Source organism: Aquarana catesbeiana, linkage group LG06 (assembly GCF_042186555.1).
Source record: "Aquarana catesbeiana isolate 2022-GZ linkage group LG06, ASM4218655v1, whole genome shotgun sequence".
NCBI classification, from domain to species: Eukaryota; Metazoa; Chordata; class Amphibia; order Anura; family Ranidae; genus Aquarana; species Aquarana catesbeiana.
Genome location: NC_133329.1, coordinates 294,816,588 through 294,839,524, shown reverse-complemented (window position 1 = coordinate 294,839,524; position 22,937 = coordinate 294,816,588). Strand labels below are relative to the sequence as shown.

General features: G+C 41.6%; 1 protein-coding gene across 1 annotated transcript in view; it reads left to right on the top strand.

Annotated features, from left to right (window-relative positions):
- TSPEAR (thrombospondin type laminin G domain and EAR repeats) overlaps window positions 1-22,937 on the top strand; it is a 247,921-nt gene that overhangs the window by 143,677 nt on the left and 81,307 nt on the right. The window contains exons 8-9 of the mRNA XM_073633468.1: window positions 5,483-5,669; window positions 8,116-8,345. Coding sequence (XP_073489569.1) covers window positions 5,483-5,669; window positions 8,116-8,345 — 417 coding nt within the window. The remainder of the gene's footprint in view (window positions 1-5,482; window positions 5,670-8,115; window positions 8,346-22,937) is intronic.

Genomic DNA, 22,937 nt, shown 5'->3' with positions numbered 1-22,937 from the left:
AATCATTCCTTAACAAAGTGGCATAACTGATGTCAGATCGTGAACACAAGGGCCAGGACAAGGGGTGGGCAGGAGGGGAGGCTAGGAGGGAGGTGTGCTAGGAATGGTGATTGGGGGGGGGGGTTATTTTGAGAGGTGAGATGGGGGAAACAGGATTTGTGCTAGGATGGGGGATTTGTTTTTTTTTGGCTAGAAAATGTAATATGGTGGGGGGAGGGGATTTGTGCTCGGAGGTAAAAAAATTTTTGGGGTGGTGTATTTGCACTAATAGGGATGATTTGGGGGCATAAGTACTAGGGGGGTGAATTGGAGGGGGATTTGTGCTAGTAGGGATGATTGGGGGGCATCTGTGCTAGGAGGCGAACTTTTGGGTGGGGGATTTGTGCTAGGATGTGGGATTGGGGGAGGGAAATTTGTGCTGGGAGGGGGATTTGGAATGGGGGGAGAGGACTTGTGCTCGGAAGGGAAATTTAAGGGGTAAAGGATTTATGCTAGAAAGTGGAAATTATTTTTGGGGGGGGGGGATTGTACTAGGAGCATATTTGGAATGAGAGGATTTAAGCTTAGCATGCAGATTAGCGCTCGTTTTTTTTGGAGGAGTGGATTTTTGCTGACACATAATGCTCATACAGCTTGGTGGGGGGGATGCAATTTGGCATGTGCTTTAGATAACCTTGTCCCAGGACTGACCGGCACTATTTGGTTGTTCATGGCCACCTTAAAGAGTGCTCACATGTCAGAGACCTGTGTTCTAGATTTCATTAAACAAACTACACTACAGTAGTACAATACAAACAAAGGAAATAAACATGAGAATGACTAAACATTTGTAATTGCAACAATTTTCTGGGTGAGGTGGTGCATTAGCTGATAGAAATGCGGGGGGGGGGGGGGAATCAGTATTTTTGGCCATGACTGTAAGAACCCTTTACATCACCAACAAGCCTAAAGAGATAGATTAGTCTTAAAAACAAGCCTAAAGAGATAGATTAGTCTTAAAAACCTTTTCTGACTAACGGCGTAGCCACAAACAATATGCAGAGACAAGAAAAAAATCCAATGGTTTAGTTGTTATAGAATTTTTGCTGTTTCCACAGGTTTCCTTTAACACTTAGGGGGTTATTTACTAAAGGCAAATCCACTTTGCACTACAACTGCAAACTACAAGTGCAAAGTGCACTTGAAATTGCACTGAAAGTGCACTTGGAAGTGCAGTCACTGTAGATCCGAGGGGAACATGCAAGGAATATAAAAAACTGCATTTTAGCTGGTAAATGATTCGATAATAAAATCAGCAGAGCTTCCCCTTATTTCAGATCTACCCCTCAGATTTACAGCGACTGCACTTCCAAGCGCACTTTCAGTGCAATTTCAAGTGCATTTTGCACTTGCAGTTTGCACTTGTAGTGCAAAGTGGATTTGCCTTTCGTAAATAACCCCCATAGTCACATATGTAATGAAAAATGTTTGTTAAAATATAGCCCAAATAAAGTATTTTTACTAAATTCTGTAAAACAGTGCCCACAGGTGGTGAGTGAGCCCCTTATAAGATAGTCTGCTTTTTTTTTTTATTAAATGGCTGCAAAGTACTAGTTGGTACAAAAAAGTGAGATGTGACTCATGTTTCTGTCCTTCTGTCCAGTGCTATACGTATGCAGTAAGCGAACAGAACAAATTCAATTTTATCTGTTATAAAAGGTTCAAAAAGTGCTTTGTCTATCTTAGAGGTGATATTATTGAGCGTACTAATGGCCAGAGGTAAAAGTCTATATTTTCAGACAATTTAAATACATCTCTAATATAATTAGTTTTTCTGGGGGATCAATCAGAATATTATAGATTTTTCCTGGAAGAAGACCACTCTGGAAGAACACAGAATAGCCAGTAACCTAATTGCCTTATTTTAAGGCTTCAGAAAATTAACTTACAGTGTTAACCTAGCACTGTGGAAATCTTAAAGTGGAAGTAAATCAGCATTAACCAGCATAAACCAGCAGTGACCAGCATTTGCCATAGTGTGCAGTATGCTGTAATAATTATACAGTGTCTTTGTACTAAATTAGAAAAGTCTACGGCATGCGGTTTCACAGTGTGGTCAACATGTAAGGCAAGCTAAGTGATTCTCCCTTGTGGAATGCTTTTGCAAAAAAAAAAAATCGCTCTTGAGAATAAGCCTTTTAGAACACATGTAGGAATGCCTGTGAATAACTGTGAGTGATGGATTGAGAAAGTTGGGTTTTGTTGTGGTATAGGATCACACATTTCCATCGTGTAGCCGTGTTACCAGCCCTTTATGATTAAAGTTTATCCACAGCAAAACTTCATGTGGTTGTTTTGCTCCCACCTTTTCCTGTGAAGTTGTTGTGACTGTTCTATCAGTGATGTGTGGAAACAGTACTTAAAAAGGAAATTATAACTTTACAATTTAATCATGCTTTCTAATTTCCAGCGTTGTAGCAGAAACCCACTACACAAGTGGGTTGCTAATGTTGCTGTTATTTACAACAGATTCATATCAGTTTTCATTCGCTGTATAAAGCAAAAAAAAAAAAATATCACATGAGCAATGTTTGCACCACAATTTCATTTATCAAGATATCTGAAATAAGAACTGTCTGTTTTTTTTTTTTTTTGATGATTTGATAAATAAGGGCAGCTGTTCTAGATATAAATACAGGCATACCCCACTTTTAAGTACACAATTGGGTTTATTTAAAGCTGGAAAGTGCAAAATCAGGCTCACTTCTACATAGAAACCAATCAGCTTCCAGGTTTTATCACCAAAACCTAATTGAACAAGCTGGGGTTAGAAGCTGATTGGTTTCTATGCAGAAGTGAGCCTGATTTTGCACTTTCCAGCTTTAGTAAATAAACCCCATTGTGTACTTAAAAGTGGGGTATGCCTGTATGTAAATAAGGGGACATTGAAAACCAGTCAAGTCCACTGCGGTTTATTTAACACATGTGCTTTAGCGTTCAGACCTAATATATCTACCACATCACTTAAGACTGAAAATGGGACCTGCTGTATTATTGCTAGGACAGCAGTGAAATGCAACACATCACTGGGGTACCATTCATAATAAATGGTGCATGTAACATGAATTAACACAGTGTAGTGGTGTGAGTAGGTCTTAAGGCAGCATAAAATAAAAAAATATAAAAGATGGAGTTGCGTCAGAGATATATATATATATATATATATATATATATATATATACATATATATATATTAGCCCCTATGTGATAGCATGAGCAGGTGATAGGTCCTCTTTATGGAGACATTGTGGGTTTTTACACTCCCAATGTCTCCCCTGCCTTCCAATGCAACTATTCCAGCAAAGAGTGTGTTGAATCGCTACATCTTCGGCTACACTAACCAAGGAATGATTGTTATGACTACAGAAGTGATGTAATGCACGTCGCTTCAGGGGTCATTAGTCACAGGAGTGATTGGGGAACAGATGTCCCCTGAGTTCCTCCTGCTTCCTGTGGGGTAGCAGTTTCCTGCAGTCCTGTAAGTTTGGGGGTACATTGTTACAATTTACCCAATTCAGGATTGGCATTTTATGTTCCTTTCTAGGCCATTTTTCAGTTTTCACTGCTTGCTCAGTCATAGGACACTGTATCCAAATGAATTTTATATATTTTTTGTGAGACAAATAGAAATTTTCTTTGGTTTTATTCAACATAATTAATTAATATATATTTACAATATATTATACAAACATGTCTATACACCCTAAGGAAAATATAAATATAAACCATTTGTTTCAGTCATGAAATTATAAAAAAACAATGTCCTGAATATAGATAGAGTTAGAAAGTCTGTATAGAGTGGTCAGCTGTATCAGGATGACCCACAGTGCCCGGGGGGATGTTAAAAAAATGTTTAATCACTGCATCTCTTCATCCTTTCACCACACCACGTGGAACACCGCTCCCTCAGGATGTTACACTCACCAGATAACAGGTAGAAATCAACCTTAAACTCCACAAATTAGCAGACCTCCTCCTCTGATCATCAGATCATGGTACAGGCTGATTTTCACCTGTTATCTGGTGAGTGTAACATCCTAAGGGAGCGATGTTCCTCCTGGTGTGGGGAAGGGATGAAAATATGCAGTGATTAAAAGTTTTTTCAACATCCCCCGGGCACTGTGGGTCATCCTGATACAGCTGACCACTCTATACAGACTTTCTAATTGTATCTATATTCAGGACATTGTTCTTTGAATCATTTCCTGACTGAAATTAATGGTTTAGCGCTGCTAATGTTTATATTTTCCTTAGGGTGTATAGACATGTTTGCATCATTTGTTTATTTAATAGCAGCAGCTTAGGGGTTTGTGCCCTTTTAGCTTAATAGGTTCATGAGCGCTGAGGGAAAGTGGATAAGAGCTTCTTAGTGACTGTTTACTTTTATTTGTTTTGGATATTTACAATATAAAGGAAAAAAAGACCAAAAATGTTGAAAAGCAAACCTGTTTTATACTTTGTGGTATAAAACAAATAAATAATAAATGCCTGGACAGTATGGACGCTCCCAAAATTACCCCTTTACCCAAAGGTAACCTCATGTTTGCCACATTTTTGGAAATGAAGAAATCTGTTGCTGTAAGGTAGTTAAGGTGAGTTTGGCCTTCAAAAGTTCCCCAGAACATTTATTGAATTAATTAATTCAATAGATCCTCCCTTCCCCTTCCTCTGTTGTCAAAAAAGGGATCACCTCAGCAATGTAAATTGTACTCCTCTGTTTACATCTGTGATCAGTCATCACAGGGATTACATGGCACAGAGCCGTGGCTCTATGTTATTACCCAATGTACTCTACTATAGGTGCTCCCACCCACCCTAGTAAGTCCAGTCTTTCAGACTTTCAGTGAGAAGCTTTCCGAAGAACAATGCGATTTCTGAGCCTACAATACCAGACAGCAGACTACAACAGCTTTAAAACATTTGTGACGATTTATCAAATATCCATAAAAACTTTCTTTTGCAAGTCCTTGGTGAAATAAGGAGCTGTTTACTTTCATTAGATTGATGCCTGATTATGTTTAGTAATTTTATTGATAAATTCCCTTCTGCGTGTGCAACATATCAATTTTGAAAGTCTTTCTTTGAGGGTTTATGTTTTTAAGAAAACAAATTTTCACAAGTATCTCTCTAGATCTCTAAACATATTGGTATCTGTGCAAAGCTTGATTAAGAAAGTGGAGTTGTGATCTACAGTCCAGTCTTTAAGGAGCTTGATGTTCAATATTTCTCTGATTAGGAGGATTTAATTAATCTGTACTTTAGCTCTGAGCAATATTAGGCTAAAAATGATGGAAAGGAAAGAAAGAAATCTCACAGTAATATAAGGTTGTTTTGCTGCATGCAGAACAAAGGACAGTAGAGAGGGCCTGGGTTTATTCTGCATAATAGTGTATTGTCTCCAGCCTATTCAGAAATGATGTTTTGTGTTTTTTTCCCCAATAAGATATTCTTAGCCTTGGCTAACTTTGAGAAGAATGACTATGGGGAGGAGCTGTCAGTCATTTATAAATGGAATCTAAAGAAAAGGAAGTTCTTTCCATATCAGAGTATACAAACTTACAGTGCCCGTGACTGGGAAGCCTTCCACATAGATGGAGAGACTTTTCTGGCTGTTGCCAATCACAGAGAAGGTACTGTATTCATCTTTTCCAAAAAAGAAATACTAGTTGTTATCATTGCAAACTTAATGCATACATACCCAAAGCCATTTTTCTTTTGTTTGGATAGAGTGTTAAAATATTAAAAAACTGTATCATGTTTTTATTGTTCCCTGGTGTGGAGATTTTCCTCGTTATTTCTCTTTTATGATCTCACATGGGCTGTCTGATCAGGTCCATCTGTCAGTTTTTCAGGCGGACCTGATTGGGCCCTCCAGTTTCTTCTATGGAGTGTCTGCTAACACCCGCCACCATCTGATGTGATCATGTCCGCCAAGAACAGACGGATGATGGTCCTATTCCCCATCCATCCGGCTGATTGGATGGCAATGGATGTAAACAGACAGGCGATCCATTTCCATCCAATTGCCCCATAGAGGAGAGCAGGACTGTGTCCGTGTCCGCTCTGCATAGCGAAACAGACACGGACCCATCAAACGCTTGCTCAGCGGGGCAAGCGGAAAGATCCCCCGCTAAGCAAACAGATTTCCCTTAGCGGAGGAGCCCATGTGAAAGGGGGCTAAGTAACTATTGTCAATGGGACAAAAAGAATGGAAAAAACTAAATTTTTCAGTTGTCATGGAAGCAGGAGGTGAGAAGGAGTCTTCTGATAGGAGCAACTATTTCGGTGATCCACCCTTTTCTCTCACTTCCTGTTGGGTCTCTGGGAGAAGAAGTTACATATTAAGTTACATCAGAAACTGAAAAAGCCTTTACAAAGCATGGCCCAATTGCTTCAACAGGGGAAAAAAATCCTTCTTAAAAAAGCAATTGGATATTCCCTGGATCAACAATTTATCGTGCTATATTAATGGACAGTTATATTTTGTGAATTTAGGTTCACATCTACCTTTTTTAAAACAATCAACTGACTGGGCGAGAACTAGTTCCTGAGGCAATCTATTTCACAGCTCTTACTTTGAAGCACTCTTTCTATTCACACCTCTTTTCCTTTAGAAGCAAGAGTGCCCCCTTGCACTTTTCAATGACCTTAGCTTTGCACCAAGTTCACCATTTATGTTTTTATACTTGATGATTATATGCCCCCTTAAATGCTTTTTCTCAAGGGGGATCTCCCTGATAGGGTTTTAACTGTTCTCTGCTCTATCAAAAAAACTATAAGAAAACATTTGGCTTGTTCAGTTTTTGGTCAATGGAGAGATTAACCTGTACCTAAAAAACTATCTAACACATTCATTCCCTAATTCCCCATTTGCTGCTCAATATCCAAAAGTAAAAGTAAGATCCCCAAATACCTAAAAATAAATGTGGGTCCCTTTAGGACCAGTAATGCTTCAGTAGTGCTTCTAGCTATTGGCTCTGGCTTAGAGACTTGTGTATCAAATTACTGAAAAAAAAACAAAATGTAGAGGACTGCTGCACTATAGCAATAAGAGGATTAAAGACTAAAGCCCTTAGGAGATATGCTGCACTCTCTGTATTCATAAAAAAATAAAAAAAATAGTGGGGTTTATTGTATATTTCATGGGCCTTTAAACATTTTAAACAACAGTCCAGTCAACTGTCCATCAGACTGTTGGAGGGCCAGACAGTGGGTGTAAAAAATGCCCCAGTGTTTTGTATTATGTTTCAAATGATCTAACCCTTGATTACCTTTAAGGGTGCATTTATCCTTTCATATCTGTATAACACTGTTTGTATCCTAACAATTTTGTTAAACCTTTGAATAAAAATCTATTGCAAAGTAAAAAAAATGCCCCAGTGTTGGTAGTCAGTGGTAGTGAAAAATGCTACAGCATAGGTAGTCCGTCGGGGTACAAAATGCTCCATCGGTGGTAAATGGGGGTAATAAATGGACTGTTGGTCAGTGAGAGGTGCAATAGTTCCTCACCATTGGTGTAAGTGATAGTAATAGTGCACAAGTAAGAGGAATAGTGCCCAATTATTGGTATCAGTGGTAGAAATACTTTCCCATCATTACTGTCAGATGAAATGGGAAAGTCCCCATCCCATATTGTTCACCCCTTCTACCCTACATACTACTTTTCTGGATGCAATGAGAAGCCATGCAGTGGGCCCCAGTTAATATATTTACATTTTGGTTAAACACCTAACACAGTAGAATATTGTGGCCCAGTTATTAAATGTTTTTATTTGAGAAGCCTTACAGATTAATGCACATTACTAAAATGTTTTAGGTCAAAAGAAAATCACCTAATTCAGACCTGTCTATGTATGTTGTATGCAAACAGAAGAGTCACCATCTACCAGAGCCCCTTTGAATAGGGAATAAGGAAACCCATTCAAGTGTTATAGGCACCATCATCTTTGAAAAATGTCTTTGTTATTGCTGTTGTGTATATATTTAGATTTGTGTTTTAAGAACCATACCAAATCACTGTTGCATTATAGTTTTGATTATAAATTTAATTTAAAATTGATTACATTTTGACTACAGGTAATAACCACAACATCAACAGTGTTATTTACAAGTGGAACTCAAGCAATGGGTTATTTGAGATCAACCAAACCATACCTACCTCGGGTGCCTACGACTGGGAATTCTTTAGTATTGGACCATATTCTTTTCTGGTTGTAGCAAACACATTTAATGGAACGTCAACCAATGTCCAGTCCCACATCTACATTTGGCTGGGAAGTGCGTTCCGGTCTTTTCAATCTATAATGGTAAGTGAAGCACTTCATTAAAACACCCATTATCACAATCCATCTGCTATGCATTTTCAGTATTCTTTGTATATTAAAAAAGGAGATAATCCATGCATGTAATATGCTTTCGAAATTATTTTGTGCCTATGTTGCATTCATACCTGATAAAGTGTCATCTATTACACTGGCACACTTTCTCATACTGTATGTATATGTGAATAGTGGAAATGTAATTGAAACATACTTAAATAAAAAACACTATTTTATTACATATTTCAAAAACCTGGAAAAACTTTACAGAATTCTGCAAAAGCAAACAACAGTTTTCATGACGTTAATGCAGTTGTTAAACCATATAGAGCTTTCAAATAGAAATGGAAGAAAAATAGCATAAGTATACAAATTAGTAACAATTAGTAATGACTTTTACAAATGTTGGTACATTTTTGTGCAGTAAATGTAATTATATGGTATGTAATATGTAATCTATGGTAATTATGGGTACCATAGATATGAGATCACAGCTGACAATCTTATATTACTGGGCAACTGCTTTTGAAGAAAGATTAATCCACCAGCATGTTCCAATTGGTGCATTCTGTTGGATGCAAGTTGGCACCTAAAGAATCTACTTGAACCTCTTTTTTCCCTTTCCATTCTCTTTGCATGAACATAAACATGAATGCCCTGCTAAAACAAGTTGTTTAGACAAGAAGACATGTTTATGGAATGGCGGTCTGGAAGGCATTTCAGGACACTGCAAGATCAAGCCTGCACATCCGACCATTACCATAGGTCCATAGAGGCCCTAAGACATGTCACATTTCTTAGTGACTAAATTCAAACTAACAGGTTGGAGGGTCAGTGGGTGGAAGTGAGATTCTTGACCTTACCCCACTAATCCTCCATCTTTTGTTCCAGCTGCCAGCATCCCATCTCCATTAATTTTTGAAAGCCTAAAGTGATTGTTTAGGATCAAAATATATTTTAAAAATAACAAACATGTTATCCTTATTCGCTCTGTACTGTACTGTGGTTTTGCACAGAGCAGCCTGATCCTCCTATTCTGGCACTCCTGCCCCCCCCTACACCGAGTGTTCACCATAGTAAGCTGCTTGCTATGAAGCCACTTGTGGGCACTTGTGTGGGCTCGCTCCCCAGCTGGCTCTGTGTGTCCATAGACACACAAAGTGAAAATTGGACCCACCCCCTGCTCCCTCTTTACTGGCTGTGATTGATCGGTAGTGGGCTCAGGTAAGTATAGAGGTAACTGGGCTGGCGGGGGGACTGCATACAGAAGAATGCATAGAATGCATTAAGATGACAAACCTTCAGCCTTTACCACCACCTTAAGAACATCTGATCATGGCAAGTGAAAAAGCATAAAGATATAGAACAGAGAAATTCTTGTGATTTTAATGCTACAGCAGATATGTGCCTCAAACCATTGAATAAAACATAATCTTCTAATTTTATCTGACACTTCAATAGCAATATTTATAGACAATATTTTACTCTATTTTCCACAATGCTATAAGAAAGCTGTCACTCATTTTCAGCTATATTTTTAAATATTTTTTCATTTTGCATGTTGAAAAATCTATTTTGAGAATCTGACCCCATTGTCTGACTATGTAATGCGGGTACTTGGTTTTGACAGGTACCCACTCCCGCTCGGATCACTTAGGCGGTTCTCCTCTCCCCCTCACTCCCTGCAGTCTTCTGGGACACATTACAGGTCCCAGAAGACTACAGGATTATTCACAATGAGCTGCGCAGTGGGCACCTGGCTGTGAAGCTGCAAGCTGTTACAGCCGGGCACCTAAAGTTGAGATGCTGGCTCCGGGGACAGAGTAGCGAGGGAAGGAACGGCTTGGGTGAGCACATTGCTGGATCCTGGGACAGGTAAGTGGCTGTTTATTAAAAGTCAGCAGCTACAGTTGTTTTCGCTGCTCACTTTAAAAAAAAAAAAAAAAATTGACTGGAACTCCTCTGATGATCTCCAGGTATGGATTTTATTGTATAGATACATTGGTCCAGCTTGGAACAATGTAAGTATGTATTTGCCATACCTGAGGGACCATTCACTTACTGTAGTAATCGTCACTACTACAGTGATCACCACTGTCTTCTGAGCGGCAACAGGCTAGGACATTGATGCCATGATCTGTTCTATGTCCATTCAAAGAACACATTGCATTCATTGAGAAAATGGCAAATTGTTCTGTAAATGGTGTCCATGCTAAGTGATCAACCCCCTGTGGTCAGGGTGTAGCAGGGCAGCTGCTTGGCATGAGATGCCCTAAAGGCAATGTCAGTCACTGCAGAAATGGTGGCTATTACAGTGATTTTCTGCTCCCCCAGTGGACCCTCAGGTATGGCATATGCATACTTACAAGCTGGACCAATGTAGCTAAGCAATAAAATCTGTACCTGGAGTTCAGCTTTAAGGCATGCTAAATTTTCCTAATTACATGTTCATGTCACTTGAAAGGGCACTTTAGCATGACATAAGTGTTATCACAATTTAGGTCCAAAGGTATTTTCTTTTTGCAATTATCTGTCTTTCATGTTTAAAAAACTGAATAACTTGTCCTGCACAAATTCAGATTCTACCTGAATAGGCCAATACATTTTATGAAAATATCAGTGGACATATTTGGCAGCTGATCTTTCAATTTGATTAATTAGCCTCAATTTCTAAAATACTGATTTCCACATCATTTGTCTCCCTAGATTGATGGTTTTTGTCTCCCTACTTCTTTCTCACTTTAGAAGGCAGTCAGCCATACCATCCCAGCCTCGCCTTCAGTTGCCACATGACTCATACCCCAATAACAAGAACCAGGTTGCAGGACCATAGTGTGTGAGGACGAATGCAATATGTTAAATGGACAGGCTGGATAACAATATACATCATTCATTGTTTTGCTTTAGGGCTGGAATAATTTTACAGTAACAAGGGAGTCCAAATCGACAGATGAATACATTTACATATATTTATAGGATACTGTTGCTGCTTTTTTCCTGCCAATCATCCAGACAAAACTTTTTTTAATAGAGTACATACACCCTACTCTTTACAGTTTTTATTTTCTAACAAAATAAAAATTATTCATGTGATTTTTACATGATCATCTTAAATTACTTTGGAGTTTACAGATTTTTTAAGGATCTCCCAAAGTCCAACTTTAAAGAACAGCATAAAAATACAGAGAAGCCTGTGTTTGTAGGTCTTCTATTTTTCTATTATTACTTTAATGTACCCAGGGCTTTTTTTCAGAGAATAGGTGCAGGAACTCACTTCTCCCAAGTCACCCCTTGTTTCCACCCCCTACCCACCTCCAAACACCATTCCTGGTTTCCACCCCCTACCCACCTCTCAGTACCACCTCTTTTAGAGAGAACAGTACCAAGTATCATTTTGTGGTGCTAAGTAATATGCATGCAGTTTGGTAATTATAATAAGAAAAGCAGTAAAATGGAACCCATGCAGCCAGCAACAATACCCCCTGCAATAATAGGCACCCCCAACAATAACACCCCCCCCCCCAGCAACAATAGACAGCTTGCAACAAAATACTGCCTTGCAACAACAGACCCACCCCAGGAATAATAGACCCCACCAGTAACAATAGACGGATCCCCAACAATAGATTCCCCGACAGCCAGTATTATTAGACCCTCCAGCAGCAAGCAATAATAGACCCCTCCCTTAATATTAGATCCCTTACAGCAACAATTGACCCACTAGCAACATAACACCCCCTCCCCCCAGCAACAATACATCCCCCAGCAGCTGGCATCATTGGACCCTTCAGCACACCACACTACCCCTTGCCCCTGCATACATTCAGTGCTGGAGGTGCCGGAACTGTGTTCCCCTGCGTTCCCACTAAAAAAAAGCCCTGAATGTACCCCATTGTTAATGTGGTTGGTTGGTTAGTTGCCTGGCACAGAATTAGTGACAGTAGGCTGCAGTACAACAATAACAGTAAGGGTTGATGAGACTGCATGAGATTTGCAAAGTTGTGCAAAACTTTAATTCAGGTAAATTGAATGAAATTCCATACTTTAGCACTACTGTAGTGTTTAGCTTGGTCTACTTCGCATTATAGATTTGCTGAAAGCTTTTACTTATTGTCTGCCTTTTTAACACTAAACTCCAGATTAACAGCTAAATATACAGATGAACAATATAAGGGACCCAAGAAATTTGAATTTTTGAAAAACATTTCTAAGTTACGGAAAACTCTTTAGTGTTAGGTATGGGAGCGGACCGAGTTCTCAATAATGTCCATGGTTTCGAGAGGGACATAGGGAAAGTCCAGACCCCACTCCAGAGCAACTCTCCTTTGAACTTCCTGGTGAAACTGGGAAAACCTGGGCAGCTCTCTAGGTTTTCCTTTCCTGGGCAGGGCGCAGGCATCAGGGGACCTCTTCACCCACTGCCTATAAGTGGGCGCTCTGTTCTGGGTGGTGGAGGGTCTTCAGACAAACAGTTGTCTGCTACTGATGGGGGTTCCTGTAGCTCCTTCGAGTTCCACAGAAAAGTCTGGCTCCTCTCTTCCCTCGGACGGTACTTCCAGGACCTGGGAACCTTCTGCCTCCCATTCCTTCTCCGAGCAGCTGTCAGGAGATGACCATTCTGCTAACCTCTCTAAAGACCTGAACTCCACTAGCAGTCTGGGGGATCCCCAATCTATGGCTCTGCCCCCACATTCCCCTTCCAGCTCACCTTTGGGGAGACCTCCTTCCAACACTGGCTCTACCATTTCAGGGACATCTGGCTCCTGCACGACAGTACTTACAGTTACCAGGTCCCCGACCAGACCACAAGCCACAGCAGACTCCTCTGCTTCTATGTCACTTGTCTTTGCAGGGGAGTCACCAGGCTCAGATTCTATCCCGCCTTTTAAGAATGACTCCAGGCCCTCTCTGGCCTTCCAGGATGTCTGCGGCTGCAATTTACAAAGTCCTGAATGCAGGTCCACCTGGTAGTATTGTACACATATATGCCAGCGCTCAGGAACATTGATAATGCAGTAAAAAATGCAGTTAAACATACAGTAAACTTGGGGTAAGAGTAAGGCTATAGTTGCTGGAGATGATAAAAAAAGCCATTGCAAAAGTCACTGTAGTGAAAAACTGTAATATTAAAACTGAATTGTCTCTATGCGAAAACCAGCGCTGAGGACAAGCTTCCTGGGTGAGCAAAGTCAGCTCTCTAGATCAACATGTGAAAGAAACAGAAGAAAAGCACCTCTGAGTGCAGGTATTTAATGGTAACAATTTGCAAGTTATCCACACTTACAGTGAAGTAAGGAGAAAACAGCTACGAGGGGGAACAGCTCCTGGATCAATCCCAGCGTCCATGGTATAAATACACTTGAAAAAGGAGCGCGCATGCCCAGTGGGAGCTTCACGCATGCTCTGAAACGCGTTGTGGTCCTCTGCATTCTGGTGACGTCACACGTCCACGAGCGCCTTGCCGGATTACGGGACGTTCTTCCAGCTCAGCTGTTTTTATTCTCTGTGCGGGGAACTGCGGCCATCCCTTCTGAGCCATTCCGCTGTATCTACACCATGGACGCTGGGATTGATACAGGAGCTGTTCCCCCTCGTAGCTGTTTTCTCCTTACTTCACTGTAAGTGTGGATAACTTGCAAATTGTTACCATTAAATACCTGCACTCAGAGGCGCTTTTCTTCTGTTTCTTTCACCTGGTAGTATTGTGGCTCCTGCTGGTTAGATGCAGGCTGGGTGAGCGGTTCGCCACAATGACCGCACTGGATCCAGACATTGACTACCGCGGTCGGTATCCAGCACTCTGGACACAGCAGTCACAGCCGCTCCTTCCCCTTGATCATCCCAAGGGCGAATCCTCCGCGATGCCCCAGCCGGACACCGATGTCGACCAGCGTCCGCTCCTGCATTTCAGGCAACCAAGACGGGGAGTATGCAACCACTCTCCGCCATCTTGCTCCTCTGCCTCATGGTGTCTGCTGCTAGCAAGGAACACTAAGTCTCCTCCAGGGCGTGGCACCGCCCCCTCACTTCCAGACATACTGGTGTCTGCAGAACTGATAAGCAGGCTCTTCCCTCGATGTGCTGCTGTAACCCCTGGTTGGACGAACTGGAGTCTGCAGGCACACTGTAACTAGCAGGACTTGTCAAGGCATGTCACTTGGCACCGACTGTGCCCAAGCAACTAGAAGCATATGACCACTGACTTTCCTGGTTGTTGTCGGTAGCAACAATAAAGTTTGTAACCCATGCCTCACTGAAGGGAACACATTTAGCACAGTCCCAGTCGCAGGCACCCGCAGGCTTACCCCGATCACCCCAGGCAACAGTAGACACTTCCAGACACACTTTATTGTTCAAAGCAGGGTTTTGAGCAAAAGTTAGAGCTGCCCAACATTAGCAGATTGCTGGGCATGTTTATAATCCAAGTCAAGACATCCAGCGTTAGCAGATCACTGGATGTATTTGTAATCCATGGGGGAGTGATCCCGCCATCGTTGCCACGGGTGACAGCACATGGTAACACAGTTCCTGAGTTGCAGGTTTTTAGCACAAGCGTCCATCCCAGCCGTGGTTGGGGCAACTGGGTGAGCAGGCAGCAATAAAATTTTACTTGAAGGCAGCTCCAGCTGGTTGCTATAGACAATAGCACTTGTTACTGTAGCACTGAATTGCAGGCAGAGCACATAAGTCCTTTCTCAAAGTTTAATTCCATAACTGGTAGCAGAAAAAAAGCACAGTTCCCCCGGCTCGATCAACTTTGGTTGCTAGGGCAACGGCTGACAGGTTAACCTTGAACAGGTGATCTTGGACGACGTCCCCAAATGTAGTCATGCCCCTGCAGGGGTTGCTGAATATTGTGGTTCACCTGTCACCCTGCCCAGCCTGGCATCCATCTCTCAGACACTCAGAGACATGGAACAGTCCATAAGCTTGTTTTTTTGTTTTTTTAATTGAGGGGCTCGAACTTGGATAGGAAAGGAAATGTATGGGATGCCCAGAAAAATTCAGTATAACTTGCTTGGTACTACTATATACACTCCTGTATATACACTCCAGTCTTCTCTCCAGCACAACTCTTGCTTAAGACCTCTTTTCCTTACTGCTCCAGCACTTCACTTGCCGCAGACCGTTACTCCTCCAGCACTTCACTTGCTGCAAACTGTTACTCCTCAAGCACTTCACTTGCTGCAGATTCCCAGACCAGCTAGCACCACATGGTTAGGCCTGACACTAACTCAGCCAGGCCTCAGTGAATTGCATTTTGCGGGCAGGGGCCTTGGGTCTCTATGATGTAGAAATGGTTCTGGTGCTAACTGTCCTCAGTTAGCCCTGAGCCACTCCCAGCCCAGAATGAAAACAAACAGGCTTAGCCATCAGCTAGGCCTGCCTAAATTTTCCTACCCTATAGAAAAATCAAATCTCTAGCACCTACTTAACTAGATGGTGCTTCTAAACCCAGGACCCTGCATTCACTATATCTGGTCTCCCACAGTACACAGAACATGGAAATGCAATAGTTTTAGTAAATATAAACTTCTAAAGACCTTTTTTCATCAGCTGTTAGAGCAACCTTGTGACTTCTAAGAGTGTCTGGTTAAAATTTGTAGGAGGAGCTTTCATTCTCCTGTGACTGTCCTATAAGGCTGCAGGACCCCTGACGCTCTGTCTGGACAGTGCTGATTGGCCCTGTGCTGATCACATGCACTCTGCCAAGAAATAAAAAACCTCTCTAGCAATACACACCAAACTGAGCATGTGCAGCTTGTCCCCTAGCCTCTGTTCTATCAGGAGATGGTTTGGGGACGTTGGACTAAGGAGAGGAACAGAGAAAACAGGATCAAACAACCTTTTTACACAATGTAGAGGATTAACCCCTTAGGTTCCACAGTGAATATAACAAGCATGCTTTACTGCATATATAGACTGATTTTACTGTTCTGGGTTTAGTGACAATTTAATTATGTATAAATGAACACAGAGCTGAATTAATGTGTGTCTTTTATGTCTGCTTGGAATTCAGCTTTAATTCTTGACTCCAGGCATTTTTGGAGATAGTATAGTAAGGGGTTTAGAATCTGTCATGTTTTGTAGCTGTATATTTCACCATTGGTAAGGTTTTTCCTTACTTTTCTAGAAGGTGATTTAAAGTTTTTCTCTTAGGCGCAGACAGAGCTAAATGCCCTTTTACTAGTTAGGAGAAGAAAAGTTAAAATAATTGTCAGGTTTTTATTGCCTTGTAATTGATGGGGACTTCTTTTTTCTTGTGTCACCACTGGAACTGGAAATTTAGGGAAACCTCTCCAATGGGGCCATAGACAGCAGTAAAAACCTAGCAGGTTTTACCCCTTCACCATGTCACAAAAAGCTAAAAAGAAAAGAAAAGTTGTTGCTTACGTTACCTCCTAAAACTTAGGGTCTCTATTTTCTGATCTATCGAGTGAGTTACCCAAACAACTTAGAACCCTCGCCTTTTTTATTTTTCTAGCAGCCAAAGTTACCATAGTGCAAGCATGGAAATCTCCTGTGATTAACCTGACAATGGTTAATAACAAAATCTCCTAGATCACGAGGATAAGCAACTTCCATTTTTAAAGGTTTGGAACCCCTGGATTAGATACCTCCAGCAGGGCGGGGCAGACAGCAGTCTGGGACGGGATCAGATGTAAAATATTTCTCTTCTCTCCCTTATCTTTATTATGCTTTCCTTTTCTTTCTTTCAGCTTTTATATTGACTCCTCATGAACATTCTACAAGGCTGCCTCTAGCCTAGTCTAAGTATGGAAGCATGGTGTTCCTCTGTTTAGCACTGGAAATGTTGTTTAATTTAACAGAATCTATTTTTATAGTATTTTTATTTTCCCTCTCGAACAATATATGCATAATAGTTCTGCATTACCCATGTGCAAGTATCATATATATGTACAATACCTATAGTGAATGGCCAACCCCAACCACTGAACTTTGTGCCTTCTATAAATCTTCATCCTACCCCTTCAGAATTGGTTGTGGATTGCCACTCTAATATTGCTTAGTTGTGATATGATCAGAATACGATTGCTTTGTCACTTCTCAATGTAACACTGTTTGATATTCATTTGTACAAGTTAGTACTGTTTGTCGAAACTTTTTTTTTCAATATTAATTATTGGAAAATAAAAAAACTTAAGGTCTCTGCTCAAGCTCCTGTAAGTCCATCCTGTCTTTCCTGCAATGGGTGCTGGCTGGGCAGGAGCCCATCTAATTCCTTGCATACTGTGGATTGAAGACCCCATGGGGCGCCTAGGCTCCGCCCCCTCTCTCCATGCCACCCCTTGTATGAAATGGATAGATTCATGCATAGCATGAATCTATCCACGACTGCCGCGGCCACCCCCTATTCGTACATCCGGCCCCTTTCAGGACACCGTTCGCATGAATTACAGAGGTCATTTTTCTTTTGAAGCCAGAGGCTCTAATAGGCTTCAAAATAGGGTGGATTCGGGTCGCAGAGAATATGCTTCGATCCCACCCAGGGGTGTTACAACAGCAAATAAATATTCGCTGTTAAAACGCCGATCCTCGAGCCAGCCAATCAGAAGTGGGCGTAAGACCCGTTTTCCGATTGGCCAAAAAGAGAAGACTCCCAATTGGCCGCCGAGAAGGAGGGAAGAAACGGAAGCCGCCATCGCTGTGATGACCCGTGGAAAGCAGGAGAATGGGAGGCCGCCACCGCCGAGCAGAGGAAGCTTCCGGTGATGGGGTAAGTGGCTGTAAATGAAGCTGGCTGAGGTTGTATTCACTTCTTTACTAATGGCTTTGCTAGGTGTTTGGCACCTTTCTCTATGTATATCCACACTTGTTGATTATGTTGACTTAACATGCATATTTTATAATTAACCACTTAAGCCCCAGACCATTTGGCTGCCCAAAGACCAGAGCACTTTTTGCGATTCGACACTGTGTCGCTTTAAATGACAATTGTGCGGTCGTACGATGTGGCTCCCAAACAAAATTGATGTCCTTTTTCCCCACAAATAGAGCTTTCTTTTGGTAGTATTTGATCACCTCTGCGGTTTTTATTTTTTGCGCTATAAACAAAAAAATAGCGACAATTTTGAAAAAAATGCATAATTTTTTACTTTTTTTTCATAAAAAAAAATTTTTAATAAATATCCCCAAAAAATATATAAAAAACATTTTTTTTCCTCAGTTTAGGCCGATACGTATTTTTCTAGAAATTTTTGGTAAAAAAAATCGCAATAAGCGTTTATTGATTGGTTTGCGCAAAAGTTTAAGCGTCTACAAAATAGGGGATAGTTTTATGGCAACTTTATTAATTTTTTTTTTATTAGTAGTGGTGGCAATCAGCGATTTTTATCATGACTGCGACATTATGGCGGACAGATTGGACACTTTTGGGCACGATTTTGGGACCATTCACGTTTATACAGCGATCAGTGCAATTAAAAATGCGTCGATTACTGTGTAAATGTGACTGGCAGTGAAGGGGTTAACCACTATGTGGCGTTGTAGGGGTTAAGTGTCCCCTAGGGAGTGATTCTAACAGTGGGGGACACGACACTGATCACCACTCCCGATTACAGGGAACTGTGATCAGTGTCAGTGTCACTAGGCAGAACGGGGAAATGCTTGTTTACATCAGCATTTCCTCGTTCTTCCTCTCTGTGAGGCGATCGCGGGTATCACCGCGGACATCAAGTCTGCGGGACCCGCGATCACACTCACGGAGTTCGCGGCAGGCACGCACACGCCCGCAAACTGCTTCTGAAAGGGCAACATACAGGTACATTAATCTGCCTGTACGTGCCCTTCTGCCGACATATATTGGCGTGGGCCAGTCGGCAAGTGGTTAAAGGTTGGTTATTAATTACAGATAATAAAACTGAACTCCAGGATAAGCAAATATTATGATATATGATGCTACAAGCTTGGCACATCTATTTTTGGTCAGTTTCTCCCATTCTTCTTTGCGGGACCTCTCAAGATCCATCAGATTGGATGGGTGAGCGTCAGTGCACAGGCATTTTCAGGTCTCTCAAGGATGTCTCTGTACATTGCTGCATTCATCTTTCCCTCGATCCTGACTAATTTCCCAGTTCCTACCACTGAAAAATATCCCCACAGCATGATGCTGCCACCAACATGCTTCACTGTAGGGATGGTATTGGCCAGGTGATGAGTGGTACCTGGTTTCCTCCAGACATGAAACCTGCCATTCAGGCTAAAGAGTTCAATCTTTGTTTCATCAGACCAGAGAATTTTTTTTCTCATGGTCTGAGAGTTCTTCAGGTGCCTTTTGGCAAACTCTAGGCGGGCTGTCATGTGCCTTTTAGTGAGGAGTAGCTTCTGTGTGGCCACTCTACCATACAGACCTGATTGGTGAAGTGCTGCAGAGATGGTTGTTCTGCTGGAAGGTTCTCCTCTCTCCACAGAGAAAAGCTAGAGCTCTGTCAGAGTGACCATTGGGTTCTTGGTCACCTCCCTGACTAAGGCCTTTCTCCCCGATTGCTCAGTTTGGCCAGGTGGCCCACTTTAGGAAGAGTCCCGGTGGTTCTAAACTTCTTCCATTTATGGATGATGGAGGACACTGTGCTCATTGTGACCTCCAATGCTGCAGAAATTTTCTGTACTCTTCCCCAGATCTGTGCCTTGATACAATCCTGTCTACAGATGATTCCTTGGACTTCATGGCTTGGTTTGTGCTCTGACATGCACTGTTAACTTATTAGTGCAGAGGAGGTCTCGGGCTCCCTGGTCACCTCAATAACTTGTCTCCCCTTATTATATCTTTTCATGTGACAATGCTGAAGAAATGATACTTTGCTATAATGTAAAGTAGTGAGTGTACAGCTTGTATAACAGTGTAAATTTGCTGTCCCCTCAAAATAACTCAACACACAGCCATTAATGTTTAAGCAGCTGGAAACAAAAGTGAGTGCACCCCTAAGTGAAAATGTCCAAATTGGGCCCAAAGTGTCAATATTTTGTGTGGCCACCATTATTTTCCAGCACTGCCTTAACCCTCTTGGGCATGGAGTTCACCAGAGCTTTACAGGTTGCAGCTGGAGTCCTCTTCCACTCCTCCATGACGACATCACAGAGCTGGTGAATGTTAAAGACCTTCCGCTCCTTCACCTTTCATTTGAGGATGCCCCACAGACGCTCAATAGGGATTTAGGTCTGGAGACATGCTTGGCCAGTCCATCACCTTTACCTTCAGCTTCTTTCCACGGATGTGGAAATTGATTGCGGATGTGGAAATACAGGGCAATTTAGGTAACAGCGATCACAGGTCAATTAGTTTTAGTATAAATCACACAAATAGGAAACATAAAGGGAATACAAAGACACTGAATTTCAAAAGAGCCAACTTCCTTAAACCACAAACCTTGCTAAAAGGCATAAATTGGGATAAAATATTAGGAACAAAGAATACAGAGGAGAGATGGGTTTGCTTTAAGAGCATATTAAATAAGGGCATTAGCCAATGTATCCTATTGGGTAATAAATTTAAAAGAGCGAACAAAAGTCCTGGATGGCTTAACTCCAAAGTAAAAATGCATATAAGAGCAAAGGAGAAGGCCTTCAAAAAATACAAGGTTGAGGGATCATCCTCAGCATTCAGACTTTATAAAGAATGCAACAAGAAATGTAAGGGTGCAATTAGGACAGCTAAGATAGAACATGAAAGATACATAGCGGAGGAGAGCAAAAAAAATCCCAAGAAATTCTTTAAGTATGTAAACAGTAAAAAAGGGAGGACAAACCATATTGGCCCCATAAAGAATGAGGAAGGACATCTGGTTACAAAGGATGGGGAGATGGCGAAGGTATTGAATTTATTCTTCTCCTCAGTCTTCATGAGTGAATCGGGGGGCTTCAGTAACCAAAACTGCAGTGTTTATCCTCATGACACAACACAGGAAGCACCTCCATGGTTAACAGAGGACAGAATTAAAATTAGACTTGAGAAACTTAACATTAATAAATCACCGGGACCAGATGGCTTGCATCCGAGGGTACTTAGGGAACTCAGTCAAGTGATTGCCAGACCGTTGTTCCTAATTTTTACAGATAGTCTACTGACTGGAATGGTACCAGCTGATTGGAGAAAAGCCAATGTAGCACCAATATTTAAAAAGGGCCCAAAATACATCCCTGGGAATTACAGACCAGTTAGCCTAACATCAATAGTATGTAAACTCTTGGAGGGGATGATAAGGGACTATATACAAGATTTTAGTAATAAGAACGGTATCATTAGCAGTAATCAGTATGGATTCATGAAGAATCATTCTTGCCAAACCAATCTATTAACCTTCTATGAGGAGGTGAGTTGCCATCTAGATAAAGGAAGGCCCGTAGATGTGGTGTATCTGGATTTTGCAAAAGCATTTGACACAGTTCCCCATAAACGTTTATTGTACAAAATAAGGTCAGTTGGCATGGACCATAGGGTGAGTACATGGATTGAAAACTGGCTACAAGGGCGAGTTCAGAGGGTGGTGATAAATGGGGAGTACTCAGAATGGTCAGGGGTGGGTAGTGGGGTTCCCCAGGGTTCTGTGCTGGGACCAATCCTATTTAATTTGTTCATAAACGATCTGGAGGATGGGATAAACAGTTCAATCTCTGTATTTGCAAATGATACTAAGCTAAGCAGGGCAATAACTTCTCCGCAGGATGTGGAAACTATGCAAAAAGACCTGAACAAATTCATGGGGTGGGCGACTACATGGCAAATGAGGTTCAATGTAGAAAAATGTAAAATAATGCGTTTGGGTGGCAAAAATATGAATGCAATCTATACACTGGGGGGAGAACCTCTGGGGGAATCTAGGAAGGAAAAGGACCTGGGGGTCCTAGTAGATGATAGGCTCAGCAATGGCATGCAATGCCAAGCTGCTGCTAACAAAGCAAACAGAATATTGGCATACATTAAAAGGGGATCAACTCCAGAGATAAAACGATAATTCTCCCACTCTACAAGGCTCTGGTCCAGCCGCACCTGGAGTATGCTGTCCAGTTCTGGGCACCAGTCCTCAGGAAGGATGTACTGGAAATGGAGCGAGTACAAAGAAGAGCAACAAAGCTAATAAAGGGTCTGGAGGATCTTAGTTATGAGGAAAGCACTGAACTTATTCTCTCTGGAGAAGAGACCCTTGAGAGGGGATATGATTTCAATTTACAAATACCGTACTGGTGACCCCACAATAGGGATAACACTTTTTCGCAGAAGAGAGTTTAACAAGACTCGTGGCCACTCATTACAATTGGAAGAAAAGAGGTTTAACCTTAAACTACGTAGAGGGTTCTTTACTGTAAGAGCGGCAAGGATGTGGAATTCCCTTCCACAGGCGGTGGTCTCAGCGGGGAGCATTGATACCTTCAAGAAACTATTAGATAAGCACCTGAATGCCCACAACATACAGGGATATATAATGCAATACTGACACATAATCACACACATAGGTTGGACTTGATGGACTTGTGTCTTTTTTCAACCTCACGTACTATGTAACTATGTAACTATGTAAGGCAGTGGTCATCTTGGAGGTGTGTTTGGGGTCATTATGTTGG